Here is a 20,323-nt window from a genome sequence, read left to right on the forward strand (position 1 = left end):
TACATCACTAGAAAGGATGCGCAAAAGCAGACAACATTTCCTCCCACTGAGGCAAATCTATCCCCAAATCACTCTTCCTAGTACAAGTAGTCAACCTGAATGAACAGTGTCCAAAAACAAACCTTCAGATCTGGAGAGACAGGAAAAATGAAAGACAGCATCCTAATCCAACGTGCTAACCATGCATGATGTGTGTGTGTGTGTGTGTGTGTGTGTGTGTGTGTGTGTGTGTGTGTGTGTGTGTGTGTGTGTGTGTGTGTGTGTGTGTGTGTGGTGGTGGATTAGATGGCCTACTGATCTCCACACAAACACACATTCAAGTGCAAGAAAAAAAACAGAATAGCATGAAAACTGAGAAAGATTAAGAAATGAAAAAAGAATGGAAAAGCACGAGATAAGACAAAAACACTGGAGAGCAGAGTGAGAACAGAAGCAGAGACAGAGATGGAGGGAGGGAGGGAGAGAAGCAGGAAAAAGAGTGAGCGAGTGAGAGCTTAGAGCATGCAAGAGTCTAGTGAAAGGGAGGAGGGAGAGGAAAAAAGAAAAAAAGGGAGAAAATGTAAGGTAAAGAGAGAGTGAAGGAGAGATAAGGAGAAGGGGGGGTGGGCAGGAGGGAAGGAGGAAGGCTGAGAGAGAGACACACACATAAGAGAGGGAGGGGGAGGAGGAGAGGGCTGAGTGAAAGAGTGAGAGGGTGAGTGTGAGGCAGCAGGCAAAAGAGAGCAAGAGGAAGAAAGAAAAAGAAAGACATGTAGAGACAGAGGGAAAGGGAGGGAGGGAGAGGCAGTGAGCAACCAGGAGACAGAAGGAGAAAGGAAAATGCCAAAATGAAAGCCAGACACTCAATGAAAGATAAAAACAAAAAGTGAAGAAGACAAAAAGATGACACCGAAGAAGAGTTTGGGAAAAAGATTTTTTTTGAAAAAAAGCTCAAACAGAGATTGCGATAAGTTAATGCAAGTGGAAGCTCTTCATTTAGAATAAAAAAGACTCCACAGAAAGGAACTTTACAAACAAAAGAAAACCAGATACAATCAAAGCATCTCTGATGGCAGTTTTCTATCTGTATTATTTCAGCTTTGCCGGGATCAAACCCACGTTGCCCACCACCTCAGCAAACTACCACTTAACATGCTACGAGCGAGAGCCAGTGAACTCACCACGCTCCTCCTGCTGTGAGGTTTCAGGTGCTTCAAGGACCTCATTCTTCAGTGCGAGTGTTGAGTGAGAATAGACTATGTTTGCCTCCTATTTATACGTGAGGGATGTGAGGAGGCGGGGCTAACGCTACCCTCCGCCTCCTTCTCTTTAGTCTTCAGCACAGTTTCGGTAGCGAGTCTGGTCGCACCAGCGCAAACACAGAGCAGACACTAAACAAACCAAATATTCTTGCAGCCAAATGAGCACGTGTGGCCAGTAGGTTTAAAAACACGCGCATACACAGGCGCAGCACTGATGCACAAGGTTCCTTGACAGTCCAGTAATCAATAGGTTAAGTCACCTCAAAGTCACAAGACGCACACACCAACAACAAAAACAAAATCAGCATCATAGCCGTCTGAAATTATGGCTCCGCCAAAGCAACTCGCCCTCCTTTCTTCTTTCTTTGTGTGTCATTCTTCATCTTTGTTTCTGCACATCCCTGTCCGTCTCTCTTCCTGTATCTGCTGCTGAGTTCTTCTCTGTGTTTCATCCATGCATCCCTGCGCCTTCCCCTCTGTATCTTTTCACTCTCTCATTGATCAAGTGAGGTTTACGAGTACGGGAAAGTGTTGGAAGATTGTTTCGTGCACAGTCTCGGATGCGAGCGTGTTACATGAGAGAGGAGAAAGAAGAGAGACGGTGAGAGAAAGAAAGAGATGGAAGGTGACTGACAAGGAGATGAGCAAATGGATGGGGCGGGGGGGGGGGGGCAGGAGGAGAGACTGAAAGGAAAGAATACTCAAGGAAAAGAGAGGGGAGGGGGGAGACAGAAAGAGAGAGAGAAAAAGAAAGGAGACGGGGGGGATGGGAGCAGAATGCGGTAAAAGAAGCAATGAAAAGTAAAAGAATAGCACGGAGATATTATTCTACTTGAAATGATGCATCAAACAGACCCATGGATCACACACACATGCACACACACACACACACACAAAATGAGCTGCTGATTGACGCCTGAGGAAACGTCAAAGTTCAAGTGTAAAGAACTTTCATCTCTTTTCACGTCATCTGATGACCACCGCACCTCCAGTGAAATGGGATGCATGGAGAGATCAGATAGATATTGAGCGGCGAGACGGTGGCCTCACGGTCCACAATGGTCATGCATATCCTGCCAATGATGAAAGCGAGACAACGCAAAAGCTGCAAATTATGAAGCGAAATGAGAAAAAGGGCGACAGACATATAAAAACCTACATTCAGCATAGTGTCTTGTATGCACTTTGCAGGAAATACTTTGTACTGGTGTATTAGTCCACGAAGACTGAGGACTCAAAAAACTATTAGAGATCTGTTAATCTGTTATTTTACTGATTCAAGTAAAGGGCTAAAATAGTGGGCCTAAGGTACCAACCTCACTGTTTTTGTCAATCAAACTCTGATCACAGACACAAACGGGTCTGTCAATCACTTAATCATTTTTCCAAGAATTTATTTAAATTTTAAAATATGCAAAAATCTCATGAGTGAGTCAGTGGATGCTGCCAAAAATAAATCAACAGATGACTGTAATTGTAGACACTGGAAGACATTATTAATGAGTGTTTGAGCCAAAGCAGTGTTTGCTCTAAAACATACTGTGGGTACACAACATTCATTTCCATAAAAAGTGACAATCTTTCCTTCAATCAGATCAATCGCACATCACCCCCCTGTCGCAGAACACGTCTACAGAGACGATCTGAGTTCACTGGGGCGATCGTGGCTCAAGAGTTGGCAGGTCGTCTTGTAATCGGAAGGTTGCCAGTTCGAGCCCCGGCTCGGACAGTCTCGATCGTTGTGTCCTTGGGCAGGACACTTCACCCGTTGCCTACTGGTGGTGGTCAGAGGGTCCGCTGGCGCCAGTGTCCGGCAGCCTCGCCTCTGTCAGTGCGCCCCAGGGTGGCTGTGGCTACAATGTAGTTTGCCGTGAATGTGTGTGTGAATGGGTGGATGACTGAAAGTGTAAAGCGCTTTGGGGTCCTTAGGGACTAGTAAAGCGCTATACAAATACAGGCCATTTACCATTTACCACTCCAAGTACAGCTACTGTGTTTTTTATGAAAACCTAAAGTGTTACCCTTTTTCATGCCTGTAGTTTAGCTTTGATATAACTTCTGATGCCTGACCAATACTAGATTTTTTGGTTCAGATAATTATTGAACTATCCACCAATACTATTTACAGCACAGATCCATCCTGCCCTGCATTTTGCATCCTTTTTCCACAGTAAGAATTAATGCAAGATCGTGTTGCTCATTTAAACTTAAACAAAACCATCAGTTACTTTAAAATTACTTGACTTTGGCTTTACATATGCAAAGAAAAGTATTAGCGATATATATTTGTCTATGAAGAACAAACTAAATGGATTATTTCTGAATGCAGTTTTACAAAATGCAGAGGGGTGTGACTTCTGCTTCAGCTAGAACTCCTACTCTCTTGGGCCCTGTTCACAGTTCAAGCATTTAAAAGCAAGATGGTCAGAGGCAGGGAGACATGCTTAAGGAGAAATTGTGACCTGAAATAATAAGAAACCAAACCGTGAAGCCAAATAAACTTACAAATGAAAAAGGATGCAGTACATATACAACACAAAGGTATGTAGATTTGGAAATGCCAAAACACTTGGGGAAGAGTTACAGAGTCTGCATCTTCCAACCTCTTGTGCAAGCTGCATTCTCAAGAACGAATGAACACTTTTTTTTCCTGTTCAGCAACAGTCGCAGTTTCCAAAGACAAAATCAAACGGCAGCAGGAAGTGAAATCTGACCAAACGTGGCTTCTCCCATGTATCCTGCCAGGTGTCTGTCTCAACTGCATCCAGACTTGATGTGGATCTGGCTATATTCACATAAAAGACACAAAAGGTGGGACAGAGCCAAACATGGACTGGACAGATCTCTCTGCCTTTGACCTACAGAGCCTGTCAGAGAGCCACTGAAGAGCCATGGCTATATTTGCTAGCAGTGATCTCAACTCCACATTGCTGCTGCAAATCTGTGGATCCACAAGCTTTGATTTTAAGAATTTTAATGCATCTTACCTACGATGATATGATGATATGATACTTTGGCAAATGTACTTATAACAGTGCTGTCAAATTAGTTAATACTGGTAGCTACACTAACTACAGCTGTGTTCTTACTAAAGCAATGTGTATTTAAACCAATACCTTTCCTACCGTAAAAACAAATAGTGATTTTCATCTCATTAATTTAAAAAGAAAAAAGAAAAAAACAAAACAAAACAGAGAGCGAGAACCAAAGATCCAGTAAGAAGGAAACTGATGCGGTTGTTGACCGATTTGAGCCACGAGCTGTAAAGTCATAGCAGATTTTAAAACTTAAATTAACATGCTCATCATCTAACTCCAACAACCTTAATAACTATAGGGCCATTTCCAGCCTATCATCCATTTCCTGATTTTTGGAAAGCATAGAGGCATCACATCTTCAGACCCACCCAAGCCATTTCAATTCCATTCTAGACATATTTGGAGCAGCTTGTTTAAATCACCACTGATCTCCTCACACTAGAAACCTGCTTTCTTAATACCCTCCTCCTCTTTGACCTCAGTGCCACTTTTTACATTTCGCATTCCAATATTGGCCAACAACTGCTCAATATTGGAATCAAGGAGACTTTCTGACATAAAAGGTTTTTTCAAGGCAAGACTTAAAAAATAAATAAGGCTTTTCATCAGCCTCTGTCACACACGGTATCCCTCAGATATCTTTCTGTGCAAATTATGAATTTATCTTCTTTATCTTGAAAATATTCCCCCCCCCCCATCATCTCACAATACAGTTTAATTTTTATGCTGACGACAAACAGCTTTGTATTTCTGCAAAACCCAACACCTCTCTTCCCCCTTCTATCCTCGCCATGACCTACAGGCCATCACCACTGGGAAAATAATCAATCAGCTCAAACTAGACATCAATAAAAGTGAAATGATCCTAAATTGATCAAAAGTCTATTTTTTGTTGTTTCTATAGGTGGTTCTTAAGTCCACAATTTTGTAAAAAGTGTCAAAAGTCTTGGAATAATCTTGGACAATACGCTTCCTCTCAGGTTCAGCCTATTCCCTCTCCAATAATGTCTCAGGTTCAGCCTTCTTCCACCTATGTAACATTTGGAAACTACACTTGTTTCTTTCTCAACTCAGCACACAAGTTCCCTGGTCACCTTTCATTTGGATTATTCCCTCTATGCCATTCTCTCCGGGCTCCCCAAAGAATTGCTTAATTGGTTCCAAATGGTACATAACTCTGCAGCAAGAATCATCAACTGCACCAAGTTCACCGATCACATTACACATAATCTCACCCAGCTTCATTGGCTCCCCATTCGCCAATGCATCCAATACAAGATTCTTCTCCTCACTTTCAAAGTGCTTAATGACTTGACAACCCCAGTGTCTCAGACCTTCTTCATCCTCACACTCCTTCATATACTCAGCTCAGCCACTCTACTGACTGTTCCATGTATCAGACTTAACACCACGGGTGCCAGAAGCTGAGGTTCGCCTCGTCTTTGGAACACAGCATCGCTTTGCCTCTATCAGCTGGACTCTGACAGTTTCAATCACAGAACACTTACCTGTTCAGATCAGCATATCAACTATAATCATGTTTGTTTGTTTTTTAATATGTTTTACATTCAGGATTTTAAATTTCTCCTAATATTACTTTTGTTGTTAATTTCATGCTGTAAGGTGACCTTGAGTGTATTGAAAAGTGCCAAAATAAAATTATTATTACCACTACTACGTGTACTGTCTGAGAGGTTATGTAAACAGGATTATTGTTTGAACATTTGTTTTTAATATGCTTTCTAACACAGGTTTTATTCTGATGATTTAGCCAGGTCAGAATAATACTCCTCCTCTAAACTTTGACAAACACTACATGTCGTTCATGTACAAAAAAAGAACCGGTGCAGACTAAAATAGCTTCTACGTACTCAAATATATCCTCCTCCTATATAAACAAAAACAGATCAGTTGTCCCGTACATGCAATAAAACCACAGCAAACCATCAATGGCTGAGCACATCATCTCATGAGGCCACCCTAAACCTGATTGGTGAGGAAAGCACCTGGTTAATGTAGTTTACGTTCCATTGAGGACGATGACTGGCAGTTGGGGTTGTTTTGGAGTCTAGCAAGTAAGCCACTTGTTGAATGTTACCGAAGAGAAGCAACCACTACCATGTTTGGGGTAAAAATGGTAGATTCGGGCCAGGTCATTACAGGAACTAGGCGAAGAGGAGTACGGTAAATGGCACCACAGATGGACGAGTGAAATAAGAAGATAATGTGCGAAATGTGTGTGACTGGGAAGGAGAGTATTGTGTTCAAGGTGTAGGTTTTATTCTAGAAATATAATTGTTCCCCTGCCTAATGGGTTCGTTCTTTCTGTGATAGAAAAAAAAAAATGTTTTTTTTATAAAGTTTGTATCATAAATGTCATGGAAGTGTGGTAAACAACAAAAGAGAAAGAACATGGAGGAAAAAGAGAGGGAGAGAGGGAAATGGCAGAGGACAAAATGGGGGCGTAATAGAGGAAGCAGAGAGAGAGAGAGAAAGAACAGATGATTGCATGGAATGAAAGAGGGATTGAAGGGGGAGGGAGGGGAGGAGATAAAGAGAACAGGGATGGGAGGGGGAGTGAGTGAGTGAGTGAAATGGTGGAGTGAGAGAGGAGAGAGAGAAAATGAGAGGCACCAGTGGGGGAGGGGAGGATGTAGAGGGAGAGGAAGAGAGGCAAGAGAAAGAGAGGGAGAGACAGAAGAGCGAGACAGAGAAAAGATTGGGGAGGGGGGGGGGAGAGCGAGAGAGAGATGGGGCAGGGAGCAACGTGAGAGCGAGAAAGAGTGAGAGAGGGAGGGGCAGTGTGCAACGTGAGAGAGGAAGAGAGAAAGAAAGAGAGGCAAAAAGGAGAGGGAGGGGTAAAGTATGATGGAAACCCAGAGCGAGAGAAGAAAAGAAAGAGCAAGAGAGAGAGAGACAAGGAGGGAGGGAGAATGAAAGAGAGAGAGGAGGAAAGAGGAACAGAAATAGGGGGAGGGGAAGAGAGCTGGAAAGAGAAAAACAGAAAAGAGGTAGAAAAAAAAACAGGGAGCGAGTGAGGGAGAACGAGCACAAAACCCATCTCACTCTGTTTTGTGGTTTCACAAACATGGCTGCAGCAAAAGAAGAAAAAGAATGGCATGTTGGTGTTCACAAGGCCACACAAACACACACAGTACCACAATATTCCGACAGCAGTTATCACCTGTGTTAATCACTGTCGGGTAAAAACAGCTCCATCCAGGTATGCCATGATGTGTTCACAGCCCTTACTAAAAAGGTCTTTACGCAGTACTGCGGAGCGGTATACGAAATGTACTCAAATCCATGATATACATTTCTCAGATACCGTTATATCAGTGAGTGGATTAAATGGAGCACTGTGAAGGGTACTGAAAGGAACCTGTATGAATTGCACATAATTCTAACCATATGTTACAAAACAAAATACAACACAACAACAATTACATCTCAAGTGACTGGCTAGACATGTAGCATGAGGGTGTGCTAACAGCTGAGAGGAGCTCTGCTGCTGCTTTCAATAACATTAAAGAACAGATGAAGAAAAGAGAGCAGAGATCAACCAAAATATCTTGTGACCAAGACTAGAAATGTTTTTTATGGTTAAAAAGAAGACACGTGACCTCATTTACCTGTGATCAAAACTCACCCATATCCACAGGGAACCAGGTGAGGAACAGACAACATAGGCTAATAACTGCAATTTTCCTGATAACAGAATAATCTGTGTCCAAAAATTGAGTTTGTTACAAAGCTACACTTCACAGCTCTCCTGTGGACACACTAACAAGTGTTTAGTCAACACATGAGGAAACAGAAAGTGGCTTTATGGATGGATGGGAGTGTCATATCCAACCTCAAGCCCCGTGACAGACTGGCGACCTGTCTGTGGTGTAACCTACCTTGTACCCCATGACAGCATGTAGCGTCATAAGGACTGGATCTATAGCCAAATTTTTGTCACCATGAGTGGACTGCTTATCGCTTTGATTGTATGCATAGGTGTAGTGATGCCCAAATGCACTGAAGCGACTGTCACAGTTATGAGAATGCAAAGTTTGGGCAGGAGAGTATTTAAATAAATAATACATGATTTTCAAATATTTGTGGCAGGCAATTTACTGCTAAATGCACCATATTTAATAAGAAGCATGCCTTATTTTGTGCCTGATGTAGCTGTGAAAGTTGCTGCCAGGAGTGTTAATTTATTTGGAATGGGGGTGGGGGTATCAGAATGAGAGCATAATTGACATGGATGGATTGCTCAGTGCTGTGAGAAGTGCTACAGCTGGCTCTGTTCTATAGCTTCTCCCCACCTAAAATGTAAAGCCACATATTTTACTGGTTTTCAGTAATGCAGTTTTGGGTTTTTTGGATGAAGAAAAAGCAGAGCTGAACTAAACTTGAGACGAGGGCCATGACAGAAGATTCATACAAGCAGCGACTTACGTTTATTCAACAGGTGGAAAATTCAAAATCATTTTCCTATTTGAAGGAAAATGGTACACAAGTAAATCTATAACTGATGTTCAGTCCAACAGATGGCAGAATTCAAAAGTCACATGCTATTTTTACCAACAATTAAGGGAGAGGGAAGGATTCAAAATTAAGGAGGGAGGGGGCAACTAACCCACAGAAAGAATGGATAAGAGACAAAGAAGGTAGTATCGATGTGTGACAATATTTAGTAAATGATGGTCAGACACACAAGCTGTGCAGAGTGAGGTCTTCCTTAGCCGTTCCCATATTCTGTCTAGCAATTATAGCTAAATAATGCATGCAAACCACTGAGGTTCATGGTCTTAGAAACCGCCACCAACTCAAACTAGCATGTTTTTTTTAATGTTTCATTTCTTTTTTATGACATTAAAATGTTACATTTTCTGTATTGTCCTAAAAGAAAAATAATAGTGTAAACCTACCAAAAAAAAAAAGCTCACTTTTGCCAAAATAACATTAATAATAATAGTGTGATATACCATGAAACTGCCTGACTTAAGAAACAATGCAAAGAAATTTTTTTTTTTTTTTTTTTTTAAATGCTGCAAATGTTTGTTTTGTTGAATAAAATTAAAAATAAAATCACCAAAAGTGTAGATCACATTAAAACCAAGGCTGTGCATCATGTCTAACCTGAGAGAATTATGAACCTCTACTTTTTGCATTACATTCTTCAGCACAAGTGTTTATCCAGGAATAATAATTGCTATGTGCTAACATTATAAACTGAAGTGATATTAAGGCAGTAAGGTACACGGAGTATGAATATCTGTTTGACCATCTTTTTGTTGTTTGTGTATTTTTGTCTGCACGGGGAAGTGTAGAAAAATAAAGTAGAACTTTTAGAACAAGAGGAATCTGAATTATCTGTTTGGATTTGGTTATGTAACCATAAGTAATAATAGTCTGACATAACCATTTAAAAAAATAAATAAAATAAATCGCAGCACGTAAACACTATAAAATCAACATGGCAGACACGATTAGACAGCGACCGAGGCAGCTGGTCTGGTGTGGAAAATCACGTAAATAAAAAAAAAAAAAAAAAAAAAAAAAAAAAACCTTAACGGAGAAGTACCAAGTTATTTTGTAGGAGAAATTTTAAAATGAGTAACATATCACAAAAAGTGTCACTGGTATCAGCATTAGTTCAAAAATAAAAAGGTTCCAAAATCTTGATTTTTCACAATAGTAACATGGGTCTCATTCCCAACATCAAATAGGAACACTTAAAAAGGGCCACTTGCCAAAACATCTAAAAGCACCAGATAAACATTATTCATTTGATATGCAAACAGAACACAGACCAGAATCTTTTCCCAAACTTAACCACTTAGCTTTGGTGTTTAAACCTAACCAACCAGTGAGAGCCAATGTAAAGAAACAAAGTGCAAAATGAAAAAACTCCTAATCTCCAGCACCATCACTTGATCTTGAACTCTTGCTTTCCAATATCACCATGGGCATCAAACTAGAGGACACATTGTGTACATCTTTTAGACGCCCATGGCATCTCACAAAACTGCAGTTTTTGGCACCCTGCAAAGACAACACACTATGTTGCTGGTCCTTGCTCACTGATCTTATACAAGTAAATACGTTGCAATGTACTTTATACAGAAGCCACACATTTTTTTGTTTTAATGAAAGGAGTTTTTTAATCATTATTATTATTATTATCAATATATCTAAAAATCCTGCGCTGACATAATGAAGAAATCATACTATTGCTGGTTAGCAGAGGTGGTTTAAGCTGTATGTTTATGTCATTTGAGGTCATCGATTTCTCACTTCGTGCTGATGTTCATCTCCCAGCATCAATTTCAAATGAGTCGTGAGATGCAACGTGTCATCTTTTGCGACATATTTAAGAAGCCTGCAGCTCCTAAAAGGACATTTTAGACATGTTTGTAACACAGTGACAGCAGCATCGAACATTTGACCTCACAGGTTAACGTTAGTATTAACCCACACAAACAAATATCGGCATCAACCTCAACCTCACGTTTAATCAGCAGTCTGACAGGCACACACATACAGCACATTAAACGAGAGCACCGCACAGAACCTAACAAATCCATTTTAAAACGGCAGGATAGAAGTAGTGAGCGCTGACGTCCTGCACCATTTGCGAGAGGTCAAACTGTACCGACCCCAAGCAAAGATCCTTTAACCCAAAAGTTTCCTGGAATAAAGAAAAACGAGATATAGGGAGAAAAACGTGGCCGTGTTTGCTTGTCTGTTTATATATTACATATGGACAGAAACAAACCGGCACATAAACCCGCATGCAAAGATCAGCATTATTGTTAATTTTATACTTCACCTTTGTCCTACAAATTCAATTAACAACAGTGAAATAATTCAGCACTTCCAGCTTACCGGTAAGTGTGAGGGAAAACACAGTCAGTTCAGCTGCTAGATAAATGCTGCTGCAGGCCTACCATTTTGTTCCAGTGTTTTGTAGCTGTAACACTTTCAAACTACATCCCTCGTTTCTCCTCCCCTCTCTCGAAATCACGCGTTCTTCATGTTTCTATGGATACACCCCTCTCTGTGCCATTCCCCCCCTTTTTCATCACTTCCTTGTCATCTTTGTCCAACATCTCTGCTACAGATTTCCTTTAACACACAGCAGCATGGCGATCAGGATCCAGCCGTCCCACTCAGACATGAGTGAAAGTACAAAATGGAATATAAAGAAAGTAAAAATGTATGGATAACCTAAAGTCAATTCTCTTCTCTTGTTCCTCACCAGGTGAATTTCTGCTACCAATACAACAGCGCCCCCACAAAAGAGACTAAGATTGAGCGATTTGCTCAAGGACACTTCAGAAGGTCTTGCCGAAGCGGAGACTTAAACAGCACATTTTGGAACTGTAATCCGATTTTTTAAAATAATTTATTATCATTATTATTATTATTATTATTATTATTATTATTATTATTACATTCATCTGTTAGAGTCATTGTCTGTCCCAGTCACTGTCTGAGATACCTGGCAACCGAGGGGACAGAAATATGTTCGTAAGTGTGAAGATATACAGCGTTGTGGAAATGTTTAGTCACAAAAAAATCATGCTATGAATAAATTGCATTTATTACCCATACAATGTCCAACAAACTGAAAACCCCCAAATCAACCACTCTTTGCCAGCAGCAGTTTTTCTACTACAGTTGGTGCACTTGCGTGGAATTTTTTAAGGTGCCCGGGAAGCAGATTGTTGCCTCAGTTCTCTGGTCGCACCGTCTTCACTCTTCATGCAATCCCAGACTGACACTGTGATGTTGCATCTGCTGCAGAGCTACTTGTTCTTCTTGTTCCTGAAGACGGATCTTTTTCGCTGTGGGGGTACGTCTGGCTTACTGCCAAGCTGCAGAATTAATTTTGGGCCCTGATAATCGCTTCCCTGACGACAGCACATGACTGATCAAAACCCAAACATCTGAGATTTGCACAACACTGCACATATCACCACATACATCCGGACATACATGAAACTAATCCATCAGACATGAAGCTTTCAAACTGTTCATTACCCCGGGGAGCAGCAGATGAGTTTAGTCTTTAGCAGGGATGCACTAATACTTTCCTCGTGTACTTTCAGGCTTCAGCATAACATTTTCTTTTTTAATATTGTGAAATATTTATTTTGGTCAACAACAACAACAGATTATCATTTTACATAAAAGTGCTCAATCAAACAGTAACCGAAAAAGGAACAGGCTGAAGCCTTGCGGCTTATAATTATCCTATCCTTTACTGCCACAGGAAAAATCAAATCAAAATTACTTCAACAAATGAACAGGTATTTGAAGGAAGAGCGATGTCGGGAGTGTAGAAATATTTTAGGGGAAGCAGTGATGGGAAAAGTGAAGCACAGTCCAAATTTTCTGCCAATTTGTCATGAGGAGTGAAACATATCTTTAATGGAAGAGCTTTGATGAAACATTTTTTGAATTAATATGTCACAGAGTTCAGGAAGTTTACCAATACCAGAAGCAAGAAAGCACAAAAAACACTGAGTGAGACACCTAGAGTCTGTAAAAATAAAATCAGAATAATTTAAAGGCCATTTTTCACCTTTCCTCTTGTCTCAAACTTTATGCTTTGCTGAATCCAAACAATTTTCAGACTGCTAACATTCATCCTACCCGATACAAGGCTCTTGATGGCCCCGCCACTGTCACTCGTGGATAATACAGGGATCTCATAAATGAGCTCCAACAGTTTTGCCACTCGGCACTAAATACTTCTGGAAAAGATGCTATATCCTCTAGCACCTTTTAAGGATTTAGCCCAAAAAGTCAGCTCTGCTGCCGTTTTAGCATCAGATGTGAAGATGTGATTCCTGCCGTGGCCTTGCTTCAGAGACTTTTGCCTGAAGAAACAGATGAGGACATCAAAACAATGAAAAGAAACTTAGCTGCAGCCGTCTAGAGACTCTTCACTCACACAAACACACTCTATTCAACCCCAGGCATGTGTCTGTGTGTGTGCATGTGTACAGTAGGTGCATGTGAGAACATAACTAAAAGATGCAGGCAAATCAGACATTAACCTGCCAGGTCCCCATTACATTCCACTGTGATATCCAATTGTGTCCATATGAAACAGCAGGTTTTTCTCTGGTGCACTCTCACCTAAACCAAACAGCATTTCCAATATTGAGAACACATTTGACTCCAACTGTTTTGTGACCAGGCAATACCATGGCTTATGTCTGCAGTTCTATGTTGAACTGTTGCATTATCAAGTACTCACCTCTTTACACAGTATCAATAATGACAGGAAATTGGTGAATTATTAATTATCTTTATAGACCACAGCATCTTGCACACTTTTTGTGTGAGTCACGCACTCATTTGTAATTCCTTTTAAGAAAATTGATTAATTACCATAAACACCATAAACAAGTAGGTAGAGAAAAAAAAATATGGTAACATTTATGCTCGATTTGCACCTCTGAATAATTTGTCTTCTCCACAAAAACTAAACCCAGCAGGCCTAACATTCTTCATAATCCACAAGACATTTAACTTGTCTTCTCGGATCCAGTTCTCCAGCTACATTTCCTCAGTTTGAACCACTTATCTGCACTAATGGCTGAGCAACACAAAGTGTCAATCACACCCACACTGTAAAATGGCTGTATTGTCTCCAGCTCCCTTGAGGCCAACACCATCATCCACAGAGGTGCAGCAAAGCTAAACATACATCACCAATGGTAAAAGTACAGCATCACTGACCAGAGTGCTGTGCTAGTGTGTCATGACTACAGTCCTATCACTAAAGACGTACAGACGGAGTGAACAAAGAGAGAAAAGCGCATGAGGGAGCAGGAAACATAGACGGCGTTCACAATGCATGCACACTCACACACAGCTAAAATTACATTGAAAGGGCATGAACTAGGCCACCACTCTGCATTGCTGAAGAGCGGTGGTTAGCTAACCGAATAGAAGCTTGCAGAGACCCGAATGGTAAACGCTAACACTGAATATACAGTGGGGCAAAAAAGTATTTAGTCAGCCACCGATTGTGCAAGTTCCCCCACTTAAAATGATGACAGAGGTCAGTAATTTGCACCAGAGGTACACTTCAACTGTGAGAGACAGAATGTGAAAAAAAAATCCATGAATTCACATGGTAGGATTTGTAAAGAATTTATTCGTAAATCAGGGTGGAAAATAAGTATTTGGTCAATAACAAAAATACAACTCAATACTTTGTAACATAACCTTTGTTGGCAATAACAGAGGTCAAACGTTTACTATAGGTCTTTACCAGGTTTGCACACACAGTAGCTGGTATTTTGGCCCATTCCTCCATGCAGATCTTCTCAAGAGCAGTGATGTTTTGGGGCTGTCGCCAAGCAACACGGACTTTCAACTCCCGCCACAGATTTTCTATGGGGTTGAGGTCTGGAGACTGGCTAGGCCAATCCAGGACTTTCAAATGCTTCTTACGGAGCCACTCCTTTGTTGCCCGGGCGGTGTGTTTTGGATCATTGTCATGTTGGAAGACCCAGCCTCGTTTCATCTTCAAAGTTCTCACTGATGGAAGGAGGTTTTGGCTCAAAATCTCACGATACTTGGCCCCATTCATTCTGTCCTTAACACGGATCAGTCGTCCTGTCCCCTTGGCAGAAAAACAGCCCCATAGCATGATGTTTCCACCCCCATGCTTCACAGTAGGTATGGTGTTCTTGGGATGCAACTCAGTATTCTTCTTCCTCCAAACACGACGAGTTGAGTTTATACCAAAAAGTTCTACTTTGGTTTCATCTGACCACATGACATTCTCCCAATCCTCTGCTGTATCATCCATGTGCTCTCTGGCAAACTTCAGACGGGCCTGGACATGCACTGGCTTCAGCAGCAGAACACGTCTGGCACTGCGGGATTTGATTCCCTGCCATTGTAGTGTGTTACTGATGGTGACCTTTGTTACTTTGGTCCCAGCTCTCTGCAGGTCATTCACCAGGTCCCCCCGTGTGGTTCTGGGATCTTTGCTCACCGTTCTCATGATCATTTTGATCTCATCCCACACAAGATCTCATCCCACGGGATGAGATCTTGCGTGGAGCCCCAGATCGAGGGAGATTATCAGTGGTCTTGTATGTCTTCCATTTTCTGATGATTGCTCCCACAGTTGATTTTTTCACACCAAGCTGCTTGCCTATTGTAGATTCACTCTTCCCAGTCTGGTGCAGGTCTACAATTCTTTTCCTGGTGTCCTTCGAAAGCTCTTTGGTCTTGGCCATGGCGGAGTTTGGAGTCTGACTGGTTGAGGCTGTGGACAGGTGTCTTTTATACAGATGATGAGGTCAAACAGGTGCCATTCATACAGGTAACGAGTGGGGGACAGAAAAGCTTCTTACAGAAGACGTTACAGGTCTGTGAGAGCCAGGGATTTTCCTTGTTTGAGGTGACCAAATACTTATTTTCCACCCTGATTTACGAATAAATTCTTTACAAATCCTACCATGTGAATTCATGGATTTTTTTTTTCACATTCTGTCTCTCACAGTTGAAGTGTACCTCTGGTGCAAATTACTGACCTTTGTCATCATTTTAAGTGGGGGAACTTGCACAATCGGTGGCTGACTAAATACTTTTTTGCCCCACTGTAGTTGCAGATTGTGCGCAGCTTCAGCCTGGATGATTATGGGTCTGCTCCTGTCTGGCTAATAATCAGGATGCAATCAGAATGAAAGCGGAGAGGAAAAAAAAGAGAGGAGGAAAGACTTACTAGTGCAAAACGGATTCAACCATAAAATAATTAACGGATTGTATAATAGCATGTTATCCTAGACTACGGCAAAATAACTTCAGCACTGCTAATCTTTTTCATGCAGGGAATTTGGCATGATTGGGGGTATACTGGCAGGCCCAAACGGACTCACCAGACAACTCTTAGCAACTTCACAGCAAAGGCTGGCAAGGACAGCATTTAGCCAGACCAGCAGCGAGACCAAAACTGACAGGCATGACTCGCACCTAATAAGCATTACATACTGGAGCTGTCTATTAAAAACTCCTTCAGAGGGCACTCCATAAAACAGGCGTTTGCTTGATAAAAAATATTCTGCATTAAAATTGCCCGTGTCTTTTGTTGTTTTTCCAAGTTTTAACACATTTATCAGCTAAAGACAGTTACTGTTCCTCTAATAAGACCAAGAGCCTCAACCAGGCTACTGGCTCTGCACATCGGCACAGTGATGAGGCATACTAGTAGAAAACACTCAACTTCTCCATTTATTTTTAGCACAGTAGCATTTTGCAGGAATCTGTTTATAAACTAAGGCAGTGAAGGGCATTAAAAATTTGACCTGGGTATAGTCGTATATGAGAAGTTAGTGGATTACCACAGTAACATCCATCCTGAGGGAAACAGAAATATTTGTACCATATTATCTTAGCAATGCATCCAGTATTTCTCAAGATGAATCTAGGGAACAACCAACAGGAAAAGTTTTTTGATTACCATATGCAGTAGAATTAAACTTTAAGAGATTCTGGATGTGTTAAAAAAAACAATCACGGCATTCCATGCAATTATTCAAGAGATATTTCAGGCTGAACTAACAAACTGATGCTGCAATCCCTCGAGCCATGCCACTTGCACGAGGAAATAATTATTCTGGCACAGACGAGTCGAGGGTTAAATCCAGACCCCTTTCTCTGTCTGCTGTGTAGCAAAGTTTCTGGTGAAAATAACAGTTGACAGCACTGGTTTTTGGTCCATTCACAATCATGAGAAAAACAGACAGATTAGGTACCACAACTGTTGTGCATTAAAGTGTAATATTTAAACACAAGCGTGCCAAAACTTCAACCAGTCTGGTAATGCAAAGTTATGAATTATGTTATGAGTTATGCCCTAAAAGATGAATTGTCAGCTTGCTTTGGTAATGCAATTACCCTACATCTGGTTTTATTTTTAACAATTCCAAAATTAAAAAGCTTTCTTCCAGAAGATCTGGGCATTGTAGTGGTGAAACAGGCCTAAACACTGCACTCATGCAGGACATACAAACAAGCAGGCAATGCACATTGGAGGTCGTTCAGCTGTTACCAACAGGCCCCACACATTAGGCCTTTGTGCTTTGAGAAACATTTTTTTTTAACCCTGCCTGCAGCACAGCGAAGCGCTGCAATGTGCTGACACCATCATCAGCTATTCTAAACCTTTTACCACAGCTGTATTCCCAAAGCGTGATAAAGAGCGGAAGGAGAAAATAGAAAAAGCCTATTTTTCATTTATCTTAATTTGCCAGAGAAGCATCTAATTTTCTGATAAAATGACTGGATTTGTCTTTTTTCTGGATTATGGGGAATAAGACTGCTGTTTGGCCCGGCTGGACTAGATTCAACCATCACCCTGCTGATGATGATCCATAAACGAACGGCTTATGATCCCCTGAGTAACACACAGATTGTGAAAACCAGCAGCGGCAGTGCAGTGCAGTGCAGTAACACATTATCGATCCAAACTTGGGAAAATTCATCACTGCGTAATCCAAACTGAATGGGATCACACCAGTAACAATGCTCGTCAATGTGTTCTAATTACTGCATTATGATAGGAGCACTCAGTACTAATTGGTTTGACCACACCTCTAAAGTTTTGACTCCATCGTGCATACTGACATCATTTTGACAAAACCTGACCACTTACATCCAGATGGACAAAGAAACACCTGGCCAAACACACTCACACACACACACACACTGAAAACAATACGAGCTACAATTGTGTGACTGGTGAAATCAGTACACTAAAACTTGACCTAAGTTCTACGGGTAAAAGTTGATTGCTTGCTTGTGGTTTTTGTTGATGTTGACATTTTGGGGGTATGCATATTATAAGTTTAAAATATGGGATTAAAATAGGAAAAACAAACAAAACAATTGTGTGCTGCCAGCTCAGAGATAATAGATAATAACTTTGCAAGCAAAATTATTTGGCTGAAAAGCCTTACTGCACAAAAAGATGGGAGTTGTTATGATCTAAACGGGGAAGTCAAAGAGCCTGAAAACTGCATTCAGGGAGGCTGAGCACGGAAATCGATGTGGCCATGACTGGCCATCCACTATAACGGCTTGACAGTTCAGGAAAAAGTACAACAGGAGCCAACAGATAAACTCTTTGAAAGACAACAATGGAAGTGGACTCCTCGACCTGAAAACACTGAACCTACATCACTTAAACACTCGTGCAGAAACAACAGAAAGACAAAACTGACTGAAGATGCTCAGCCGAAATGGCTACAGTAACAGTACAGAAGGCTGAGGTGAACGGCGGCGGCTGACGCCCTGTTCGCCCGTGGGCACTGGGATGATTGAGTCATTTAAGTCAAAGCATGATTTCAGGACACTCATTCATCACTTTGAAAGAGGCTAATGGCAAGTTCTGCAGCATGAATTAGGATCTGCACAGCAGTGATACCTTAGTGGACGCTGCTGAGTCATTTAAATATTTCCCTCTAAATGACCATCAATTAGATGACCCTTAGACCGCAAGGGGAGGATATGTTTTTAATTACTGCCAGCCACTGAAGTGCAGTGACTCAGAGAACATCTATAGGCCCTCAGCTGCCAACTGGTATTCACAGTATGCAGCTGCCTTGCTGCACCGTCCTCATTACATGATTAGACACTGCATGGCAGGTATGCAAGGGGTCAGCAGTACGATTATTGGCTTTGGCTTTGCATTTCATTACAGAAAATGGCACAGAGTGCCACAAATGAGACAGCCCTACAGTACCTTCACATCCCTTGACAAGCCAGTGTTAGATGCACTGACCTCATTAGTGCAGTGGAGGATACCTGTGTGGCCTATCAATGATCTCTGACAGCCCTTGGAGGAGTCAGCCAACTGGTGGTAGCTTGTCTTTCCCATAGCAGCGGCAAGCCGCTTTGGCTACAGGTTACTGCAGTGCATCTTCCCGGTGCTTTGCGGTGTCGAAATATCCCCCTTTGCGCAGGGTTGTGACCAAAATGTGGCCTCGACTGTGCGTTACATACACCAGAGCTGAAAGTGGCCAGCCTTATCTTAACGCTGGCACTGCCGACACTTCAGCCTACTGAAAATAAACCATCATACCCAGGTCCAAAAAAGAACTTCCACCGCATCTTTAAAAAGAAAGACCCGACAACTTAACGGCAAAAACTTTGTTGAAGACAGGCCTGCAAGACGTCTTTGGCACGAACGGGGTGGGTTATGTGCATGTGCATGGTCTAGATTAGTGATGGCTAATGTGGCCTGGTGTCGCCCCTACTCCTTTATGCGCCTCTTTCCCCATTCTCTCCATCCCCCTCTCTCGACGCCATCTGTTTGTGGCATGAGAGAATGTGGAAGTAAAAAAAAGAAAAGACGACATTTTGGCTGTAGTTGTTGACCTACATCGCGCGGTTGTTTTCGGCACGGCGTGAAAAGCCGCACCGAAAGACAGTCGCCTAAAGCGCACAGACGGTGAAATCGCCGCACATAACGCGCATACATTTTCGAGCCTGGTCAGGAGGAATTTAATAAGTTACGGTTGAAATACTCCTCCTCCGCCTCGCCGGGCCGGACAAGTCAACGCTCCAGCGCCACATATACATTTCTGTTCCCTCCGTAATCTCCAAAGGAAGATAAAAGCGCAACTCACCTGATTCCAAAATCGGTTTATGGTGGCGACGTGGCTGTGGTTAATTTTAATATGGGAAAAACAGTTACAACGGTGGGTCCCCGTTGTGTGTAGCAGGAAGGAGGGAAGGGAAGGGAAGAGGGGCTGACGTGAATGAATAAACAACTGAGCTCCTCCTCAACGCCACAGCGGACTCTGGCTCAGCTACTTTAATAGGTACAGTTAATCACCACGCAGTGAGCATCATATGTTTTTGCACCTTTTATGAATTAATACTTCTGGGCTGTTTTTATTTTTTACACCCTTTACAATAATATACAGAGGCTACAAAAGACGTGAGATGTTAACTTCAGAATTTCAGAATACGTATTTTTGGTTAACCCTTATTAGGACTAACCTGTTTTAC

At 41.7% G+C, this 20,323-nt stretch overlaps 1 protein-coding gene across 2 annotated transcripts in view; it reads right to left on the reverse strand.

Moving 5' to 3' along the window:
- znf710b (zinc finger protein 710b) overlaps nucleotides 1-20,109 on the reverse strand; it is a 30,773-nt gene extending 10,664 nt beyond the window's left edge. Inside the window, exon 1 of one of the 2 annotated variants that reach the window (XM_085167907.1) lies at nucleotides 19,939-20,109. Coding sequence is in view for 1 of the 2 variants with exons in the window: in XM_085167898.1 (XP_085024024.1) it covers nucleotides 1,161-1,205 (45 nt within the window). In the remaining variant the exon portion in view is untranslated. Of the gene's footprint in view, nucleotides 1-1,160; nucleotides 9,215-19,938 lie in introns of those variants that run through there. The other variant, XM_085167898.1, reaches the window with a different exon arrangement.
- Nucleotides 20,110-20,323: the final 214 nt, after the last annotated feature.

This window comes from Neolamprologus multifasciatus, chromosome 1 (assembly GCF_963576455.1).
Source record: "Neolamprologus multifasciatus chromosome 1, fNeoMul1.2, whole genome shotgun sequence".
NCBI lineage: Eukaryota > Metazoa > Chordata > Actinopteri > Cichliformes > Cichlidae > Neolamprologus > Neolamprologus multifasciatus.